This window comes from Protopterus annectens, chromosome 7.part1 (genome assembly GCF_019279795.1).
Source record: "Protopterus annectens isolate FY-2018-M chromosome 7.part1, PAN1.0, whole genome shotgun sequence".
In the NCBI taxonomy this organism is placed as follows: domain Eukaryota; kingdom Metazoa; phylum Chordata; order Ceratodontiformes; family Protopteridae; genus Protopterus; species Protopterus annectens.
In genome coordinates, this window is record NC_056740.1 from 541,719,601 (window position 1) to 541,738,745 (window position 19,145).

A 19,145-nucleotide genomic window follows, 5' to 3' on the forward strand; every position below is an offset into this window, starting at 1 on the left:
TTGTCGGATTTCAACAAAGTCCGGTAGACCCCTACATAGTGTGTGTGTACATTTCACTCTGAGTAGTTAGTTTACCAACAACATTTACTGCTGGGGAAAGTGACCTTTTGGGTGCTGGAAGTTCCTAAGGTAAGAATTGCAGTTGTGGTAAGATGAAGTTGTGTTTTAGTGCCAAAGCTGCTTAGTTTGGACGTGGGAGTGTGTGTGTTTGTGGATTAGGGTTTAGGGTAAGGGCTAGAGAAGGGGATATATTTAGTGGTGTGTATGTTTGTGTTGGTAAATGTGAAGTGTCAGAGTCTTTATTAGTACTAGTATTAGAGGATTTATTGTAAGGTGTAGTGTTGGGGTTAGGTGTAGGGTTAGGTTCAGCACACATTAATAAGGTGCTGGGGGAAATGCAGTTGTGTGTGTGCTTGTGACACACCCACTCAGAAGTTTTCAGCTGTGTACACAATTTTTTATAGTCCTCTGCCTTATGAATTGTTTAAAATAAAAAAAAAATGTAGCAGTCAGTTTTTGCATAAAGAATGCTGCACGGGGGGGGGTTAAATGCAAAATTGAATAGATACGCGAGGACATATTTGGGGTAAATCTGCTGACTGAAGGGTTAACTTTTGTACTAACAACAAAAACGTACCTTTCTTTATTTTCCTTTATTTGCCTTTTTTACTGGGAAGATCTAACTGGGCAAAACGCCTTTTCAGTTTAGGCCCAGAAAGAAAAGCTCTTAATTACATACATTTGAATCAGCTAACAGCAAAATATAGCACTTGGGACTTTATCACTTAAGCGATCATGATGTGAAATTATTTGTGCAGTTTTTGTAGCATGTTAAATTGAAAGATGTCTATTAAAGTTAGTATATAGAGTACTTAGAACACATCAAAGTTGAACACACAGCATCATTTTACAAGTGTATGTAGGCACACTGTAACTTTAGCACACAGTGAATAAGGCATATTCATATTTGTGTGAAAATGTTTAAATCATCCTGACCAGTAAGCAGGAGATTGCTTTAGTGAAGTGTGGAAATGATCTGACATTTGTTTGATTTAACTGAGTCAGGAGGAGACTTAGTAACGTGGTCGATAACAAGGTCAAGGACGGTTATATTGATGGGTTTGATTTCACTGGAGCTGTAAATTATGCACTGGATAAGAATTATAAGAAAGGGTTTTAGTAATGGGTTTTTACTATTGCATGACCATTTCTTTTAAGACATACTTCTTGAAGATTTTAAGATGTACACGAGGTATTTCTAATGCATGTTGGGATCGACTTCCACAGTTTAGCAACATGTACAGAGTACATATGTTTGCATTACAATTTTTAGGTTTTTGAGCGAGTGCTAGGTGTTGGTTTAGTCAGAGCAGTTTTCTTGGGGGGTGGTAAGTCATCTGTCTGGCATATAGAAGATGATGTAGATAGTCTTAATGTAATAAGATTAGCAAACTCCAGACAGTTGAGAGGAAAGCATTTCACAATGACCAGTTAATGTTTTCTTGCAAGCTTTGCATTTTTATTTTAAGATAGTTTGGGTAAGTTAGTGAAAATTGATGACGTATATAGGAGACTTGAGGAGTTGATACATTATAGCCTTGCATGCATATTTATGTTAAGAAAAAAGTTGCTTTATAAAGAACTCCTAATTTATGTATGGTTAGTTTTTGAACTGCATGCTGGGTGGTACTGATCGAATCTTCATCTGTGTATTAATCCCAGCGAAAGTCTTGTGTTATTGATGGGTAGATAATGCTTTTAAGTTGCAAGAGTGTGATTGTTGAGTGGGAGGTGAAAATATTAGTTTAATTTGGATTTAGGAGTAGTTCGAATTGTTCTAGCTAGTTTTCAGGCTTTGTAAAGATGCTGCGGGTCGTCATGGAGCTGTTGAATTAAAGGCAGCATGCTCATTTGCATTTCATAGGTTGGTACTAGGCTGTCGGCCCTAGGGCCTATACAAGCCTAGCCTTAACAATTCCCTGGCTATTTCTTCCCGCACTATTTACTTCCCTGGACCCCTGTCTAGCAGGGCGACTGACGTGTTCCCCGGGGTGAATTTCCTTTCTCCCATCCAATCGTCAAGGTTCCTTTTGAAGAGGGCCAAAGAGGCACTCTGCTTGACATGTATGGGCAGTCTATTCCAGAGTGTGGGGAGTCTCTGGGTCAGGAACCTATCCCTCCAGCATGTTTTGTTTATTGTGATGACAAGGTTTAGATCCCTGGAGCATGTGGCTCTGAGGGATTGGGATTTCTTTAAGTGTAGCATGTCCAACAGCTCTGGGTTTGACATGGCCTTGTATGTTAAGCAGAGATCTTCACTGAGTAGACGATATGCAACAGAGTATAGCTGGAGTTTAAGGCGGTCAGTTTTGTATTTAAAATAAGTTAGATTGCACTGGATGTTGGTGCTTGTAAATTAAGTGTGGTAGAAATGCACCAGAATAAGGCAGGAGCGAGCACCAGTATGGAATCTGGGGGACACTTCTTAGTTAGCATTACCTGACCTAGAGTGCTCAGTTAAAGCACAAAGTTCTATTACTATGAGATTTCAAGAAGTGCTCATGTGAACACAACTTTGCTGATTTCAGCAAGTGGAAACTTCAGTATTGTGAAATGCCTTGTGATTTCTTTAAGCAAAGTTGCATTAATTGAGAATGCAGTGATCCATAACGTGGATTAAATGGAGGTAGAAGTTAATGACGGTCTTCCTGTAGTATTCTAAAATTTGCCCTTGGAATCCATGGATGGGATCGCTTAGTAAATGTATTACACAGAACAGAAAAATGCTATATTCTTTTGCTTTGATTTAAGTAAGAGTGCTTGCTTGTATTTTGCACGTCTAGTGTAGCATGCAAAACTATATTGGTCCTTTTTTGCTTTGAATTAGAAGATTGCTTGAATATAGAGCTGTGCACAAATTGTCATAAGGAAGAATTTGAAAAAGTACATGAATCAGCTCTTCCATGCTGTGAACATGGTTATTAATCTCCCTTTATGAGGTCAGTCCACACCGTAACTAACCCACATTATAGATTTTAACTGTCAGTAATGCAGCAAAAAATTGTCAAGTTTGATAGTCACAGATATTTTTATTAATTTAACTTATTACCAAAGTTGTTGTTGGGTAATTCAAATATATTATTAAAATTATAAAGATGCTTATTCTGTGCAGGGGTTTTCCAGTGCAAAGATGTTTCACAGAATTAAATTTAAGTGGGTTCAAGGAGAAAGAAGTTTCTGTATGGAATTCTCATCTATTCGCTAGGCTTCCTGCTTCAATCAGAAACTGGAGTTAGTGTCCTTAAGCAATAGCACCTCCGTGTGTTCAGACTAGGGTGCAACTTAGCTTAGATGTACATAGATGCAAACTAATCACACACACATTCACAGTGACAGTGTATGGAAATGTTTTGTGAACAGGATGAGCCCATTTGTAGAATGTGCATGTAGTGGAAATTTCATTAAACAGTGAATACTGAAGTTGTTACTCCCTGTCAAAACATTGCACTGAGGTAAGTGATTGTGCAGGTAATGAACGCTGCCTAGACACTGTTAGCTCAAGAGTAAAATACTAAGCTGTTGTGCTAAAGTGCATGTCTCCCCCTTTACAAGCTTTTTTACCACCCCCCTTGCCTGCCTCCACCAATGGAACTCTATCCATTCCTTTTCCTGTGCTAGAGGAATTACCCCAGCACGTGATGCAGTAAGCCATCAGTAGAGCCATCATACAGGTAGCTGTGAGAGTTGCTTGTATCTTCACTAGCATTCCAGCCTTCAGGATGTTTGTATGTCCTAACAGCACCCCCCCCCCCCATTCATAAACTACCCACATCACTACTTAAGTCCACAATGCCTTCCCCTTTGAGTATGTACTACCATATACTTGCTAACAGAGGTTACCACCAGGTGGTGACCTGCTGAACCAGAAGTCATGTCCTATGATTTTGTACATTGCTCTTTATTTTAAGGTACATTTCTAAGAATACTTTGCAGGCAACTGTTAGTTTTCATTGTTTTATTATTGGTACTGGTTGTACTATCTGATTTTTGTGGACTGAAAGACTTATTTTGAAAGCAATTTTTAATTTATGACTGTCATCAAAAAGCTAGTTTTAATGGTCTTTACTGTGCAGCTGGCATATTTGCTGTACCGTATAGTAAGAAACTTAATCTGTGTCCAAAGTGTATTTGTATTAACTAGCAGTGTGTGACAGAATTTTTGTAGTCTGTAAACGTTTGAATTGTATATGTCTGAGTCAAGTTCTGTGTGGCATTAGTTATAGGAAGATTGCCTTTATATAGATGCTTTCAGCTGCTCAGGAGAATCATTTTTCATTTAAGTTAAAAGCCTGAAAGGCTGTGATGGCTACCACAGTTTACTTTGTAAGGACCTTATTTGTATTACAAACCCCCTGAAATGTGATTTGCAGCAGAGCAGGATTGTAGGTGGTTGAAATGTTAAATGCAGGTGCACTTTACACACCTTTTCTTGAAACAGTGTTGTGAAGCATTGAGGCCTAACAAAGAATGTTGTAGAAGCATTGCAGTTCACAGAAGATGATGCTGAGTACCTTTTACCTGTGAACTCCATGTACTGTTCGTGTTTGGCGGTGTAGGGTTGTGGGTGGGTGCGTGCGTGATGTGTTACAGTAGGAATATGGCGGTGCAAACTGCTTAGCCATCTTGGCATGTTTTTATAAGAATGCATAGGAACTTTTGCTGGTTGGTCATAGTTCTGCACTTACTACTGAGGTAGTAGAGGCTAGTGTGTCCTTGTTATTTGAATACATACACAACTCTATTTACTTGTTTATTGCATTTTTACAGGATGACCTTTTTTGCTGTGGCAGAAACACTAATTATGTGAGTTTGTGCATTCATGGGTGAGATGCAGTTTAAAGGTTCATAGTTAGGAGTAGGTGAAACCCGTCTAGGAAGTGCATAGTGATGGCCAGAGAAGTTTAAGAAGAGAGTGTGAAATGTGAAGGAAGAGTGATTAGTGGCCCTTCACCAGTGAGTTGCTTTGTCACTTGTAGTTAATTCTGTGTTCTAGGAATGTTTTTTTTTTTTTAATTGTCTGCTAAATTGATACAGTTGGCTGAGCTGGCTGTGACTTGAATTTTAGTGTAGCTTTAGTCCTTGTTAGAAATTGGAGGAGGAAAGTATTTCATTTATTCCTTCTTGAAAGTATTGTTCAGAAGAATTCTAGCACTGCACTTTTCAGTGTCTTTTATGGCTATTTTTAGCTCACGAATGGTGCAGTGATTTTCATGAGGTCAGTATGCAAGTAAGCAATTGTGCAGAATTTAAGATGAAGTTTTGAAATGTATGCAAATTGAATTTCTGCAGCTGTGTAACTTGGATATTTTTAAACCATTTAATGAAAAATGTGCAATTTGTACATTTCTTCAGTTCATTTCATGAATGGGAAACAGATGAAGCCACATATGTAGTGCATAATCAATGAAATGTATTGTATACTCTATTTTTTTGAGCTGCGGATCTCAGAATGTCATGATGGAATTTTGCATGGTGTTAGCTTCCCTACTAATGCTGTCTTCTAAAGGTTGCTTAAAACCTGGCAATATTACCTGTACATATGGGAAGTGTATGCATTCAGAAAGCTTTATTGAAGAAAAAAATATTTAGCTTTCCTTCACCTTCAGAATCTGTACTCCTTACTGGATTATGCTAGGGTATTGTGGGGTGATGGTCCCCGTGCCAACAATGGTTTTCCCAGCACTGACTTGCACACCACCGCTTTCTGCATCGTAATTGCTAGGATTTGGTCTATTCTTAAGTCAGTTTAAAAAAATGAAACTGTTTTACTGTCCTGTGCATCATCTAATGGAGATCGATCACATTTTGGGCCAGAAAATGTTGGTGTCACTTTCAGCTTCATTCCTCCTTGTGCACTGAATTGTTGGCACAGCTCTTCCTTCCGAAGCTCAGAAGGGTTGTAGCTTGCTGCTACGTGTTACTGCTGTGTTGTGGTAGAAACTAGGTGAGGTTGTGCAATGACAGCTTTTATAGTTTTGCAAATAGATTTTCTTCTATTCCAGAGCTCTGCCATGTATGAAGTTGGCCCCATGATTGTCATGGCTCACTTATCCTCCTGTTTCAAACATTTTATAGATGTGCAAATTTCTGCTGAATTTAACAGCTTCCAGTTAGCCTTCACTGTGTACTCTCGGGAGTTTGTTTTATGTGCTTCAGATCTTTTCCTTCTTCCTGTGCCAAGGCAGTGGTGTCCCTGCTATGTGGCTTCCCTCTTCTAGCACCATTTTCTTCTCCTTCGTGTGGTAGAGTGTTTTATTCATCTGTTGGACACACGTAGTGTGCGTGTTACATTACATCCAGCCATGTAGGCAGACATTGCACCAAATCTCTAGCATTTTTTTTTTCTATAAAGCAAGGCTTTCCACTGTCCCCTTTTTCTCTTGTGACCATGGCTTGATGTGTATATAGAGTCTGTACTGGAAAAAAGGACAAAATGAAGTAGTGGAAACTAGTTACAGTTTATTTTCCCTTGCCCATATTCTTTCTGATGACACCGTTAAGCATTTCTTCCCTAAAGTTTTGTAATGGAATGCAGAGAAACCCTCCCTCCAATCAGTTTTGCCAAGACTGCCACATAAGGAATGCTTGCCGTACACTATTCATTATACTGTGACATTTCCATGACATTCTGTAGTCCCTTAAGCATAAGAGCACTAGAGGAATAGTTGGTGCACGTGATATTTGCCCCAAGCAGGTAGAGTTTCTTCAGCATTAACCAATACACAAGAGCCAAAGTCCCATTTTAAGAGTTTTATTTAAGGAGACATCCAGCTGTACTTTGGGTTATACAGCAGAAAAAGTCTGTAACAGTGTCTTTCTCTAAAAGTGATTCAGGGTTCTAGCAAAAGAACAGGATTACTTTATTTCAGTCTGCGGGCACATTGTGTACTGAGGCTACTAAATTTCCCATTGTACAGGATTCTTGGCTTTACCAGGTCAACGTTTTAGTCATTTAGAGCATTAATTTCAGTGGAAAAATATAGTCATCCAGAAGCTGTAGCAAGTCAGCATTTCTGAAGCACCTGCTGCAGGATGTCCAATCAGCAAGTCTGATTTTGGACAGATGTTTAAAATTAAATGTGGCCATTCCTTTCAGGGATTAATACCACCTGCCAGCTTAAAGAACACAAAGGTGAGTTTTTTGATTGTCCTCTAAAATATGTGATGTCAACCATTTTGCTTGCACTTTAGGTGCTTTCAAATGGCAAGACACAGTGGGCATTTAAATATAAATGCACTTGGAATGGAGATATAATTGGGATGTTTAATGGATGAGTAGAGTGCAAGAGATTCTCTGATTAGCAGCATCACTTCAGCATAGTTAGCAGAAAATGGGACAAGCCTTACGTATAAGGCAAGTACTGTAAGTAGGTTCCTGCGACTTATGTTGCTTCGCTGATAGCGGAAGTAGAAATTGCTGTTGAAGCGCTTTGCTTGTGTTTTGTCCAGGTTGAGACAAAAGCTATTCTGTCAACAAAAATTAAGTTGCAGGTTCTATGAATTAAGCAGTCATGATAACAGCATACATTTGGTGGAAGCTGAAAATGTGCTAAAAAACAGGTTTATTTTTCTGTGTTTAAGTTGAGCTCCAGTATTCCTCATAAAGGAATACACATTTTGTTAAGATGAAAACAATAAAATGCAGTTTATTTTTTCAACAAGAATAGCTTCAAGGGGTAAGAGTTTTTATAGTACTAAACTTTTCTAGTCCAGCATGTGTACTTTGGTTTATAATAGCTGGTTGCTAGCAACTGTCTGCCTTTCTGTCAGTAAGTAGTTTCTGTATGCAGTCTGTTTTGATCAAAGTATGCAGGTAAAATGCTGACATTTTTGCATTTGTTGCAGGGTGGTCCACATCGTGATGAAAGTGTCAGTCTGAATAGCAATCATCCGGTTCTGCCAACTACAGTCTCTGCCACAAGCACAGAATTAAACCACAAGACACAGGATAATTACAGAGGTAATCAGCACTTTTTATAGCTTGGGTACAGCAAAGTTCCCTTCATCTCTCTCCAGTTCCTGGTCTCCTGTACTTGTGTGTGTATATGTCATCTGGCCATATATGGCAAAAGAAGATTAGGGCTGTCTAGCTAGCACGATGAGTCTTAAGTTGTGCCATCTGTTTGGTTGTGTAGGCATAAATTTGCACCAGCCCTTCATAGAGCACATGCACGTTACAGCACAGTCCACGTTTTCTGCAGTTGCAATGTGTTTTATCCCCTCTGCATCTAGTCAGTTGTAATCATTCGTAGTAAAGTGAACTGTAAATGCAGCCATTAAAGCTCATCAGAGACTCTATCAGAAAGGTGTTACTTTGAAAGAGCTTTTCTGGAACTTTCTACATTAGGTACATTACCCAAGGCAGACTTTTTCATGCATTGCAGTTTCAGCAAACAACCACTTTTACATAGGTTGAGATGTTCTTCGTGTTTCACTGTGGCAGTCATCACATTTGGGTTATCTGCTTGCAGTAGCCCTCAGTCAGCCTGATTATCAGTATTGGGTCCTGCGTCGGTTGCTGTCTCATCTTCCGTGACGTCAGGGGTATAAAACATGCAGCTGACACCATTACATCAGTCTTTCTTGCCGTGCGGTGCCCGAAGCAGATGTTCTTTGTGTTTTACTGTTGCAGTCATTACATTTCGGTAATCTGCTGGCAGGTTGCCCTCAGTCGGCCTATTTAACAAAGTCTTGGGTCATGCATCGGTTGCTGTCCCTTCTTCCATGACATCAGGGGTATAAAACATGCAGCCGACACCATTACATCAGTCTTTCTTGCCGCACAGTGCCTTAAGCAGAAGCAGTTCGCAAGTGCCGGTCAGCTGACTCCTGAAGTTTTCGTTTTCGAGTTTCAGAACCGAAGTCTTGAACTAAAAAGCTAAGTACCCCATTGGGGAAACTTTTTCTTGCTCCTTACTGATGTCAGTAAAAGTTAATAATTGTATTACTTGTGGGAAGCAAATACCTCATAAGGATTTCCATTTGTGCTGTATTTCTTGCCTAGTCCCTGACTGCGATGTACCTTGTTGCCGGTTCTGTGCTTTATTTAATCAGTGCACTGTTCGTCGTTGGTACATTTTTGCTTCTAAATATTTTGGATCATGGTTTAATTATCCAGAAATGACGTTGGTTAGCAGTCCGACTACTGGAATACCTAAAAAAAAACATAAAGAAAAAGACAAACAGGCGGTTGAGGTCCAAAACTGCTGCCGGCCCTTCTCCTAAGCCAGTTGGCCGGTACTCAGTGAGGCACTTTCGCAGCCCCTGATACCCACTACTTCTGATTTGCAGGCCTCTACTGAGACCCATTCGGAGTCCGGTATGCTGCGAGATGCTTCAATTATGGGACCCGCGGATGTCTCTACCTTGGATGGGTCCGGAGCCACTGTGCAGGCACCGGCTTCTGAGGGTGTATTCAGACCTGCAGATTTATGTATTAAACCTACACCATCTTCAACTTTAAAATCAAAATCTCGATCTATGTCTAAAAAACCAACGCCCAGGCCACATGTGCAGTCCCCTATGCCTAAAAAGCAAATGATAAAAATGGTTGAAGTTTTATTTACTCTAATCAGGGGTAGCCAATCCCCCCTCCTTCAAAGAGGCCTAGGGCTGAAATTGACTATGAATCTTCTGAACAGGATTCTATTTCCTCTGACTCTTCTAATGAACAGAATTTGTCTATACCTACTTATGAGGACTCTGATGCAGAGGATTCCATTCCTTCTAACCCCCCCCCCCCGAGGATTTTTCTTTTGGGGAAACACCTTAAGGGAACATTTCCACTGGAAAAGTCAGGATTTTTCTGAATCTAAAAAGAGGCTTAGGGATTTTCTTCTTCTTTCTCAGCATAGGCCTTTGGCTATACCTCCTGTTCTAGACATTGTTGATATGTTTTAAGAATCTAGTATGGCTCCTGATTCTCTACTTCCAGCCCCTTGTAAGCCAGATAGATACTACAGGGTTCCTGATTCCCACAAATTCCTTTTCAAAAATCCTGTTGCGGATCCTGAAACCATTTCTCTGGGCCCCAAGGATATTAAGGCTTCTACTGCTAAAAATCCTACCCCTTCTGATAGAGATTCCAGGGCGCTGGATAGATGGGGTAAGAAGGTTTATACTTCTGCAACATTGGCAGTCAGGGCTTTAAACTGTCCATTCCATATGTCAAAATATCAGCAACATGTCATGGGACTGCTTAAACAGAAAATGATGTTGATTTCTGACTGTGTGGAAAATACAGCTAAATCTATGCAAACTGTGAAAGATTTCTTACAAGTGCAACCTCCAAGATTTAGTAGAAACTGGCCTACAAGGAACTGGTCCTTTCCAGTTCCTTCCAGAGCCACTCAAGTCAAACCCAGACATTCCAAAGGCACCAGGTTTCAGTCCCAAGGGACTTTCAGAACTAAGCAATGAGGTGCCTCCTCTTCCAAATCTGGAAAAACAAGACACCACCCTATGGTAAGCAGTCTCAATGACTTTTGTCTAGAGTTACCAAGCACTTACCTTTTAGCTGCCCCTTTGTAGAGAAAACTGGCTCTTCATGCAAAAAACTGGCAACTTATAACCCAGGACAAATGATACAGATTTCATTTACACACGTTGCCAACTCCAAACGGATGGCCAGACCTGCCCCCAAGTCAGTGGGCAGAGGCCCAGAAACAAGTACTTTCCCTCTTAAACATGGGGGCTATTCAACTAGTGCCAGTAGAGGAAAAGGGACAAGGTTTCTATTCCAGACTTTTCCTGGTACCCAGAAAAGACCATGGCATCCAATTCTGGACCTGTCTACTCTAAACACCTTTCTGGACATTCCAAAATTCAAGATGGTGACTCTTCACCAGTTACTTCCTATGCTAGGCAAAGATGCCTGGTTGGCAACTCTAGATTTAAAAGAGGCTTACTTGCATATCCCAGTCAGGGAATCTTGCAGAAGATACCTCCACTTCAAAGCAGGCTACTTGCATTATCAGTTCTCTGCACTGCCCTTTGGCTTATCTACTGCACCCAGGGTATTCACAAAGTGCCTGGCACCAGTAATTGCATTTTGCAGGCAAAGAAATATTGAGATATATCCATACCTGGATGATTGTCTAATTCAGACAGAAAACAAGGCCATTCTTCAAAAAACATCTGGTGTTTGTAAAAAGGGTTCTAATTTGCTAGGGTACACTGTAAATGAAAATAAATCACAACTGGTACCCTCTCAAGAAATTACATTCCTGGGTGCAAGCTTGAATGCATCTGCCCAGATGGCTTTCCTTATGCCAGAAAAGCAACTTTATTTGGTGACTTACTTCAGACAGGTGGCCACAAAAACCCTGCTTTCTGCAAGACAAATACTGCAAGCATTGGGGTTCATGGCCTCTTGCATTCTTCTAATTCCATATGCAAAACTGCCTACGAGGAATCTTCAGTGGTACTTAAAAAGTTGTAGAGTCAACATTGTCACAGCCTGGAAACAATGATTCCTATCATTCCTTGCCTGCAACTAGAGTTCCTATGGTGGGCAGAGGCCTGCCACCAAAACAAGGGATTCCCATTCATACCACCCCCTGCCACCCAAACCCTAACTACAGACACATCGGACTATGCATGGGGCGGGCTCATCTGGCAGGGAAGTGCATTCAGGGCAAATGGAGCACAAATCAAATGCACCTTCATATAAATCAAAAATAAATGCTAGCTGTACAGAATGAACTGACAGCCTTCAAGGACTACCTTCATCCAGGACAACTAATGGTAAAGATGGACAACACCACAGTTATGTGGTACATAAACAAGCAGGTTGGTACACATTCCTACCCCCCTCTGCAGACTAGCCATGGCATTGTGGAACACTGCCTTGAGCTATCAGGTACAGCTACAAGCTCAATTCCTGTCAGGACAGCTGAATATTTTGGCAGACGAACTAAGCAGAAAACTCATGGACCCACACAAATGGAAACTGGAACCACGGGTTTTCAACATGTTGACACGCAAATGGGGGAACCCAGACATAGATCTTTTTGCCTCACCCCAGAACTACCAGTTGGAAAAATTTTTTGCGCAAGAACTCCTCACAAAAAGCCTGGAAAGGTGATGCTCTGTTCTTCAGTTAGGAAAACCTATCACTCTATGCCTTTCCCCCTCTGCCTCTGCTCTCCAAAGTTTTGCTAAAAGTCAAACAGGACAAACCAAAAATTATTCTGATTGCACCAGACTGGCCTTGCCAACACTGGTACCCACTCCTACGCAGTCTGTCACAAATCTCTCCATGGCACCTGCCACAGACACCTTCCTTACTGTCTCAGCAGAACAACCAATTTCTGCACCCACAGCTCCAAACTTTAAATCTTGCAGCTTGGCTAATCACTTAAATTCCCCCTTAACATCCCTCAGTAGATCTGTGATGGATGTCATTTTGGAGGCGAGAAGACCTAGTACTAGAAAATCTTATGCTGACAAATAGAAAAGATTCTGTGCCTGAAATCAGTCTTAAGGGATAAGCACAGCAGTGCCCAACGTACCTCAGATATTGCAATACTTAACTGAGATGCTTCACAAGGGCCTGTCTTTTTCTTCCATAAAAATACATGCCTCAGCCGTTTCAGCTAATTACAACACAGAACCTCCCCTCTTCTCTCATCCTCTGCTAAAGCAGTATCTCAGAGGGACCAAAAACTTGAGACCACCCAGGAGAGCTCCAATCCCTGCCTGGGACCTTAACTTTGTATGGGAAAAACTCACTCTCCCTCCCTTCGAGCTAGCTGCTACTGGAGACTTAAAATTTCTCTCCTGGAAAACAGCCTTCCTTTTAACAATAACTTTGGCTAGAAGGATTTCTGAATTACAGGCCCTTATGGCAGTGGAGCCTTTCATCATTTTTCATGCGGACAGGGTGTCACTCGGGACCAACCCATCCTTCGTGCCCAAGGTGGTATCCAGTGTGGCTCTTAATCAGTCCATTCATTTGCCAACTTTCTTTCCCAATCCACAGAACAAGAGGGAGCGGATTCTGCATTCATTGGATGTACACAGACAACTTCGATTTTACATGGACAGGACTACATCTCGAAGAAAATCTGAACAACTGCTGGTAGCATTTGCTGCAGGGGCAGAGGGAAAGGCTATTTCAAAGCAAACCATTTCCAAATGGATAAGTCATTGTATTCATTTCTGCTATAAGCACCATGGAAAACTATTCCCCCAGGGGATCAGATCCCATTCCACCAGGGCTGCATCTACTTCTACAGCCTTTCTCAGAGGTGTTCCTACCAGGGATATTCTAGAAGCTGCTACCTGGAGTTCAATTCATACTTTCACCAAACATTATCATTTACCAATTTTCTCTAAATCGAGAGCTGGCTTTGCCACTGCTGTTTTGCAGGGCCTTATAGCCGGTCCTAATGCTGTTTAACTCCTCCTCCCAACCATAGCTTTGGGAATCTACCCAAATGTAATGACTGCAACAGTGAAACATGAAGAACATAGTACAGTTGTGTACACTTACCATAAATGTAGATGTTCGAGTGTATTCACTGTTGCAGTCCTGGTTACCCTCCCTCCAGCCCCCTGTTTTTTCTCTTACTATGCCTCTACTTTCTTTTACTACACTTAAAAGCCTTTTTGGTGTATTTGTTTTTATTTGGAGGTATATTTTTGTGTTTTTAATTTTATATATATATATATATATATATATATATATATATATATATATATATATATATATATATATATATATTTTAGCGGGCACCTGACATCTGGGGCAAGAAAAACTGATGTAATGGCATCGGCTGCATGTTTTTATACCCCTGACGTCATGGAAGAAGGGACAGCAACTGACGCAGGACCCCAAGACTTTGTTAATCAGGCCGACTGAGGGCAACCTGCCAGCAGATTACCCAAATGTAATGACTACAACAGTGAATACACTCTAACATCTACATTTATGGTAAGTGTACACAACTGTACTTTTCCTCTGATGACCAGGATTTACCCTCCTCTACGTATGAGGATTCTGATGCAGAGGACTCTATTCCCTCTGCTTCCCCTCCAGAGGATTTCTCTTTTGGTGAAACCTTGCATACTCTTATGGAGCATTTTCATTGGGAAAGCCAGGAATTCTCTGATTCTAAAAAGAGGCTTAGGGATTTCTTACTCCTGCCCCAGCACAGGCCTTTAGCTTTACCTCCTGCTCCCAGAAAACTTGATAGATATTACAGGGTTCCTGACTCTCACAAGTTCCTTTTTAAAAATCCCACTGCGGATCTTGAGACCATTTCATAGGGACCCAAGGGCATTAAGGCTACTACTGCCAAAAATCCTACCCATCTGATAGAGACTCCAGGGCACTGGATAGATGGGGGTTAAGAAGGTATACACTTCTGCAAGCTTGGCCATTAGAGCCTTAAACTGCCAGTTTCATATGTTAAAGTATCAGCAGCATATTATTGGATTGCTTAAACAGAAAATTATGTTGATTCCTGATTGTGCTGAAAATAAGGATTTACAGGATTTAATGCATTCTGCTGAACAGGTTGGAAAACGTACTTTGCAATGTGGTTTTGATTCACTAGAGGCATCTTGCAGGGCTGCTGTCACTGGGTCTGTACTTAGAAGGCATACTTGGCTTAAGGAGCAGTCCTTGCTAGGTCATGTTAAAGCTAAATTACTGGATGCTTCCTTAAATCAGGACCGCCTATTTGGCAACAAAGCAGAAGTTCTTAAAAAGATGGAGAAAAAAGCTAAATCTATGCAAACTGTTAAAGATTTCCTGCAGGTACAGCCTCCAAGATTTTAGTAGGCATTGGCCTTCTAAGAATTGGTCCTTTCCTGCCTCTTCCAAGCCTTCTCAGTCCAAACCCAGTTCCAGCAGAATACCCAGGCTTCAGTCCCAAGGTATGCACAAGACTAAGCAGTGGGGACCTCCACTTCCAAATCAGGGAGTAGTAAGACTCCCCCCTATGGTAAACTGTCTCAATGACTTAATTTTAAAACTTTCAAGCCCTTCTCAACTGACTGCTCCTTTAGGGGGAAAGATTGCTCTGCAGGCAAAAAACTGGGAACTCATTAACCAGGAGAAATGGGTTTTAAATGTAGTTTCCCAAGGATACAGATTCCACTTTCACACACTACCAATCCCAAAACGGTTGCCAGATCTACCCCTAAATTAGTGTGCAGAGGCTCAAAAACAAGTTCTGTCTGTCAAGTATAAGGGCTATTCAGACTGTACCAGAGGAGGAAAAGGGACAAATTTTTACTCAAGACTCTTTCTGGTACCCGAAAAGACAACTCATGGCATCCCTATCCTGGACCTATCTACTTTAAACACCTTTTTGGTGATTCCAAAATTCAAGATGCTAAGAAGAACATAGTACAGTTGTGTACACTTACCATAAATGTACATGTTCGAATATATTCACTGTTGCAGTCCTGGTTACCCTCTTTCCAGTCCCCTGCCTTCTTTTGACTATACCTTTACTCTCCTTTACTATGCTTAAAAGCAAGAAAAAGTGATGTAATGGCATCGGCTGCATGTTTTATACTCCTGACTACCTGACGTCACAGAAGATGAGACAGCAAATGATGCAGGACACAAGACTTTGATAATCAGGCTGACTGAGGGCTACTGCAAGCAGATAACCCAAATGTGATGACTGCAACAGTGAATACACTCTAACATCTACATTTATGGTAAGTGTACACAACTGTACTTTCACTATTAGGAGGGTGTGCAGCATGTTTTTTGATATGTGCGCTGTGAGATTTTTTTATATCCACTTGCGGTATTGCCAACTAAGGCAGCATTCAAAGAAAGGCTCATAGGTGTGTAAGCCTCCCCACCCTTTATGCTGCACCACAATGTAATTGAAACATGTGTGCAAGTATGTAAACAGCCCTGCAGGCAGAAAGATCTTGAGAAGAATCTTCTCTTTTTTCTTAGTAGGTTTCATTGCCTGCTCATTCTTCAGGGTAATCAAACTAACAACCATAAATCCTTCCTCAGAAAGACTTGCAACTCCATTTCCTGTCTTAGACATTGGCAACAGTGGAGATTGAACAGTTGCTTGTATTCCTGCAGAACTGTTTTTTAACCCCCCCCCCTTTGTACATCAATCTTATGTCCTGGCCCCCAGTGCCCCATGTCTATGCCAGGTATACCAGCTAGTCTCCTAAACCCCCTGACGTACACCAGAGTTGTGGGTGTGATGGTCATGGATCTTAAGCAAGTCCCAGGAGCTAAGATGTCTTTTCATCTCTTCAGAGTATTTTTTTTTTCTTTTATATGCCCTTCCCACTTTCCTGCCCCCCATTCCCCCAACCCTTCCCCATGGCTCGTCGACCAACTCTAAGGGCAGCTGCCCTCTACAGACCACTATTTCCCTCGGGGAGTGTCATCACCAAGCACCCTCCCACCAAGGATGGGCACTCCCATCCCTTACTGCTGCTCCATCAGTCATCTAAGCTGCTAATCGAACAATGGACAGCTGAGCCATAGTCAAGGCTTTATCCCTGTCTGCCACCTAAGCAGCATTTCTGAAGAATTTCCTTGACACTGCTTGGGAATGGAAAAATTTAATGAGCATCATTATGGCTTTCCAGGTGCACAGGACTGCTGGGTATTTTTTTTTTTGGGGGGGGCAGTCTTTTTTGTTGCCATCCCTCATCACCACCAGGGTAAACCAAGCTATGTGAGTTTAGGTCTGTCCTCCTCAATGTAGTTCAAGTGTAACTTGACCAACTGGATGGTGAGTAGAAGATTCATCCCTGATCTGGCACTTGTATGGGTCTGTAATGGACAACAGGGTAAGTGGTTCATTTCCCAGGCCCCTGCTTATAATTGTTTCATCTCTCAAGCCCCTGCTTGCACTTATCAAGAATACCAGAACTTGTCAGATTTGGGATGCATGACTAGGCTTAAGGTTGCAGTGTTTGTTAGCCTAGTACACATCTATAAATCTGTAAGCTGTAACCTTATAAATGAGCTTTTACATTAGCTTAATTCTGCTGAATTATTACCTCATCTGTTAGTCTGATAGTAATTTATACTTTATGTACTTTTTGAAAGCGAGCTAGCATCCCTGCTTAAGAATTAGGCAAGGGTTAGCGGTGTGCCAGCATCCCTTAGAACTCTCTTACAAAAAAAAAAAAAACAGTTTTGTGGGTATCGTTGAATGAGGATGTACTTGCACAGGAAATATTTAGTACTTTCATGTATATATCCAAGTCACTGTTCACATTCAGCACTCTTAATTTCCGTAAAGTCTTTCATGGGGCAGATTTCAGTCTTCAGGGTCCTTTGGGTGGCTGATCTTGAGTGTCCACAGCAGTCTTGCATTTTATGCAAGCCATCTCTTGAAGACTGTGAGGTGGTATTTGTGGATGGGCCTTCCAGGATTGAGCGGTTGCTATAGGCCACTATGCCAGGGCCTGATGCTTTGACAGTGGTCTCAATCTGTAGCCCCTTCTCCACTATATTTGTCTGCACTGGGTGTAATTGGGAGAAGGTTTTGCGTCTTTATTCACATGTTCATACACTTCATCTAGTGCGAGTACATTTAAGAGGGACAGAAATTCGGTGTTGTGTGTCATTTCATTGATATGACTGTTTCTCTCCATTTTAGAGCTGGTATACAAGTCATCACATCAGTGTGACTGTTTCTATCCATTTAACACTGGTGTTCTAGTCTTTCCTTTAGTATGATTCTGTTATATTGTCATAACTTAGCATCCTAAGGCTTTAGGGTCCACACAGCATTTTATTGATGTACAAACATATTTTTCTTTTAAATCATTCCTTCAGTTTTTCTCTGTATGTAACAGACTTTTCCAACAGCCTGATTCCACCTGCATTCCTGGATTATTTGCTGGGTTTTGTATGCAGTAGACGACATGGCGACCTGGTAAGAGGTAGTCGGGCTACAGTAATGGGTAGGACACTCTGCACCAGTAGATAGGACTGCTCGATACTCGCATCTTTTCATTCTTCAGCTGTTGTTCTACAACTTTAACGTTGTAGGTGATGTAGGAGCTGTGGACTTCTTAGGGTTGAAGTGCTCATTGTTTGTGTCTTTCAAAAGAAGACTGTAAAAAAATATGCGTCAGTTTTACTGTAAGACAGAATGTTGAATAGCTGTAACCTGATATGAGGGCAGATTTTGTTGGCTGTAGCAGTAAGAGGGCAAAAATTACTAATTTTGCTCCCCCCCCCCCCCCATACCTCTCTGAACTTTGTAGAGAGAAATTTCAGTGTCTGACACCTATGTTGAAGAGTTGGACTTGCATTTAGAGTTGTTTTCGTATCTGTTGTGACTGTAATCAAATGCACAGTCTTTTAAACAACCAAACAGACGTTTGTATTGATGGGCAGTCATTGCTTTGTTGGTCCAGTTTTCTTAGAGAACTAAACTCTGCCCTTATTGTGGTAGTCAGTTTCGGGGCTGTTTCAGCTTCTCGATACTGTTCAGTGCTGACCAGTCTATTTTTGCAGGCCAAGACTACAGTGTAATGGCTGAAAGCCATGCAAAACAACTATTTTTCCCAGTTTCTAAGCATAATCCTTGTGCTACATGCACTACATTGTAATAATTACTTTGTCCCCCCCCCCCCCATGTTTATAAACACCATATAAAGTTAGTGTATTATGTAGCTTCATTTATTGTGTAAAAAAAGTTATGAAAATGTTCATTACTTAGTGCATTTTCATTGCTTCTTCAGTTCCTCTTTTTATTTCATTTTTGGCTTAAGTGCGTGTACTATATGTTCCCTTATATCTTTATATAGTAAATGTAATTGCAGTATACATTCACATCATTTTATCTATCTTTGTGTGTGTGCATATAATTGTACTTTTAGATTTCTGCTTGTAGCTTGACTTGCCTGATGGCCTATGTTGTGATGGAAAGGATCTCGGACAAGTTCATCCAGCCATTTAACAAATAAAATTCTTCCAGCCCTGTCAAATTCTTCTGTCATTCTTCCCACCTCAGACTGTGTCTTATTTAAGCAGTAGTCAACAACTGTGTGTGGGTATATCAGGATTTACCTGTGGTTGGTGTGGTTTGATCACAAGGGCAACGCATGAGTGATTAAACAAAGCC

General features: G+C 41.1%; 1 protein-coding gene across 4 annotated transcripts in view; it reads left to right on the forward strand.

Moving 5' to 3' along the window:
- TCF12 (transcription factor 12) overlaps positions 1–19,145 on the forward strand; it is a 1,980,472-nt gene that overhangs the window by 1,861,401 nt on the left and 99,926 nt on the right. For all 4 annotated transcript variants that reach the window (XM_044078972.1, XM_044078971.1, XM_044078973.1 and 1 more), the window contains one exon: positions 7,906–8,020. In XM_044078972.1, coding sequence (XP_043934907.1) covers positions 7,906–8,020 — 115 coding nt within the window. The remainder of the gene's footprint in view (positions 1–7,905; positions 8,021–19,145) is intronic.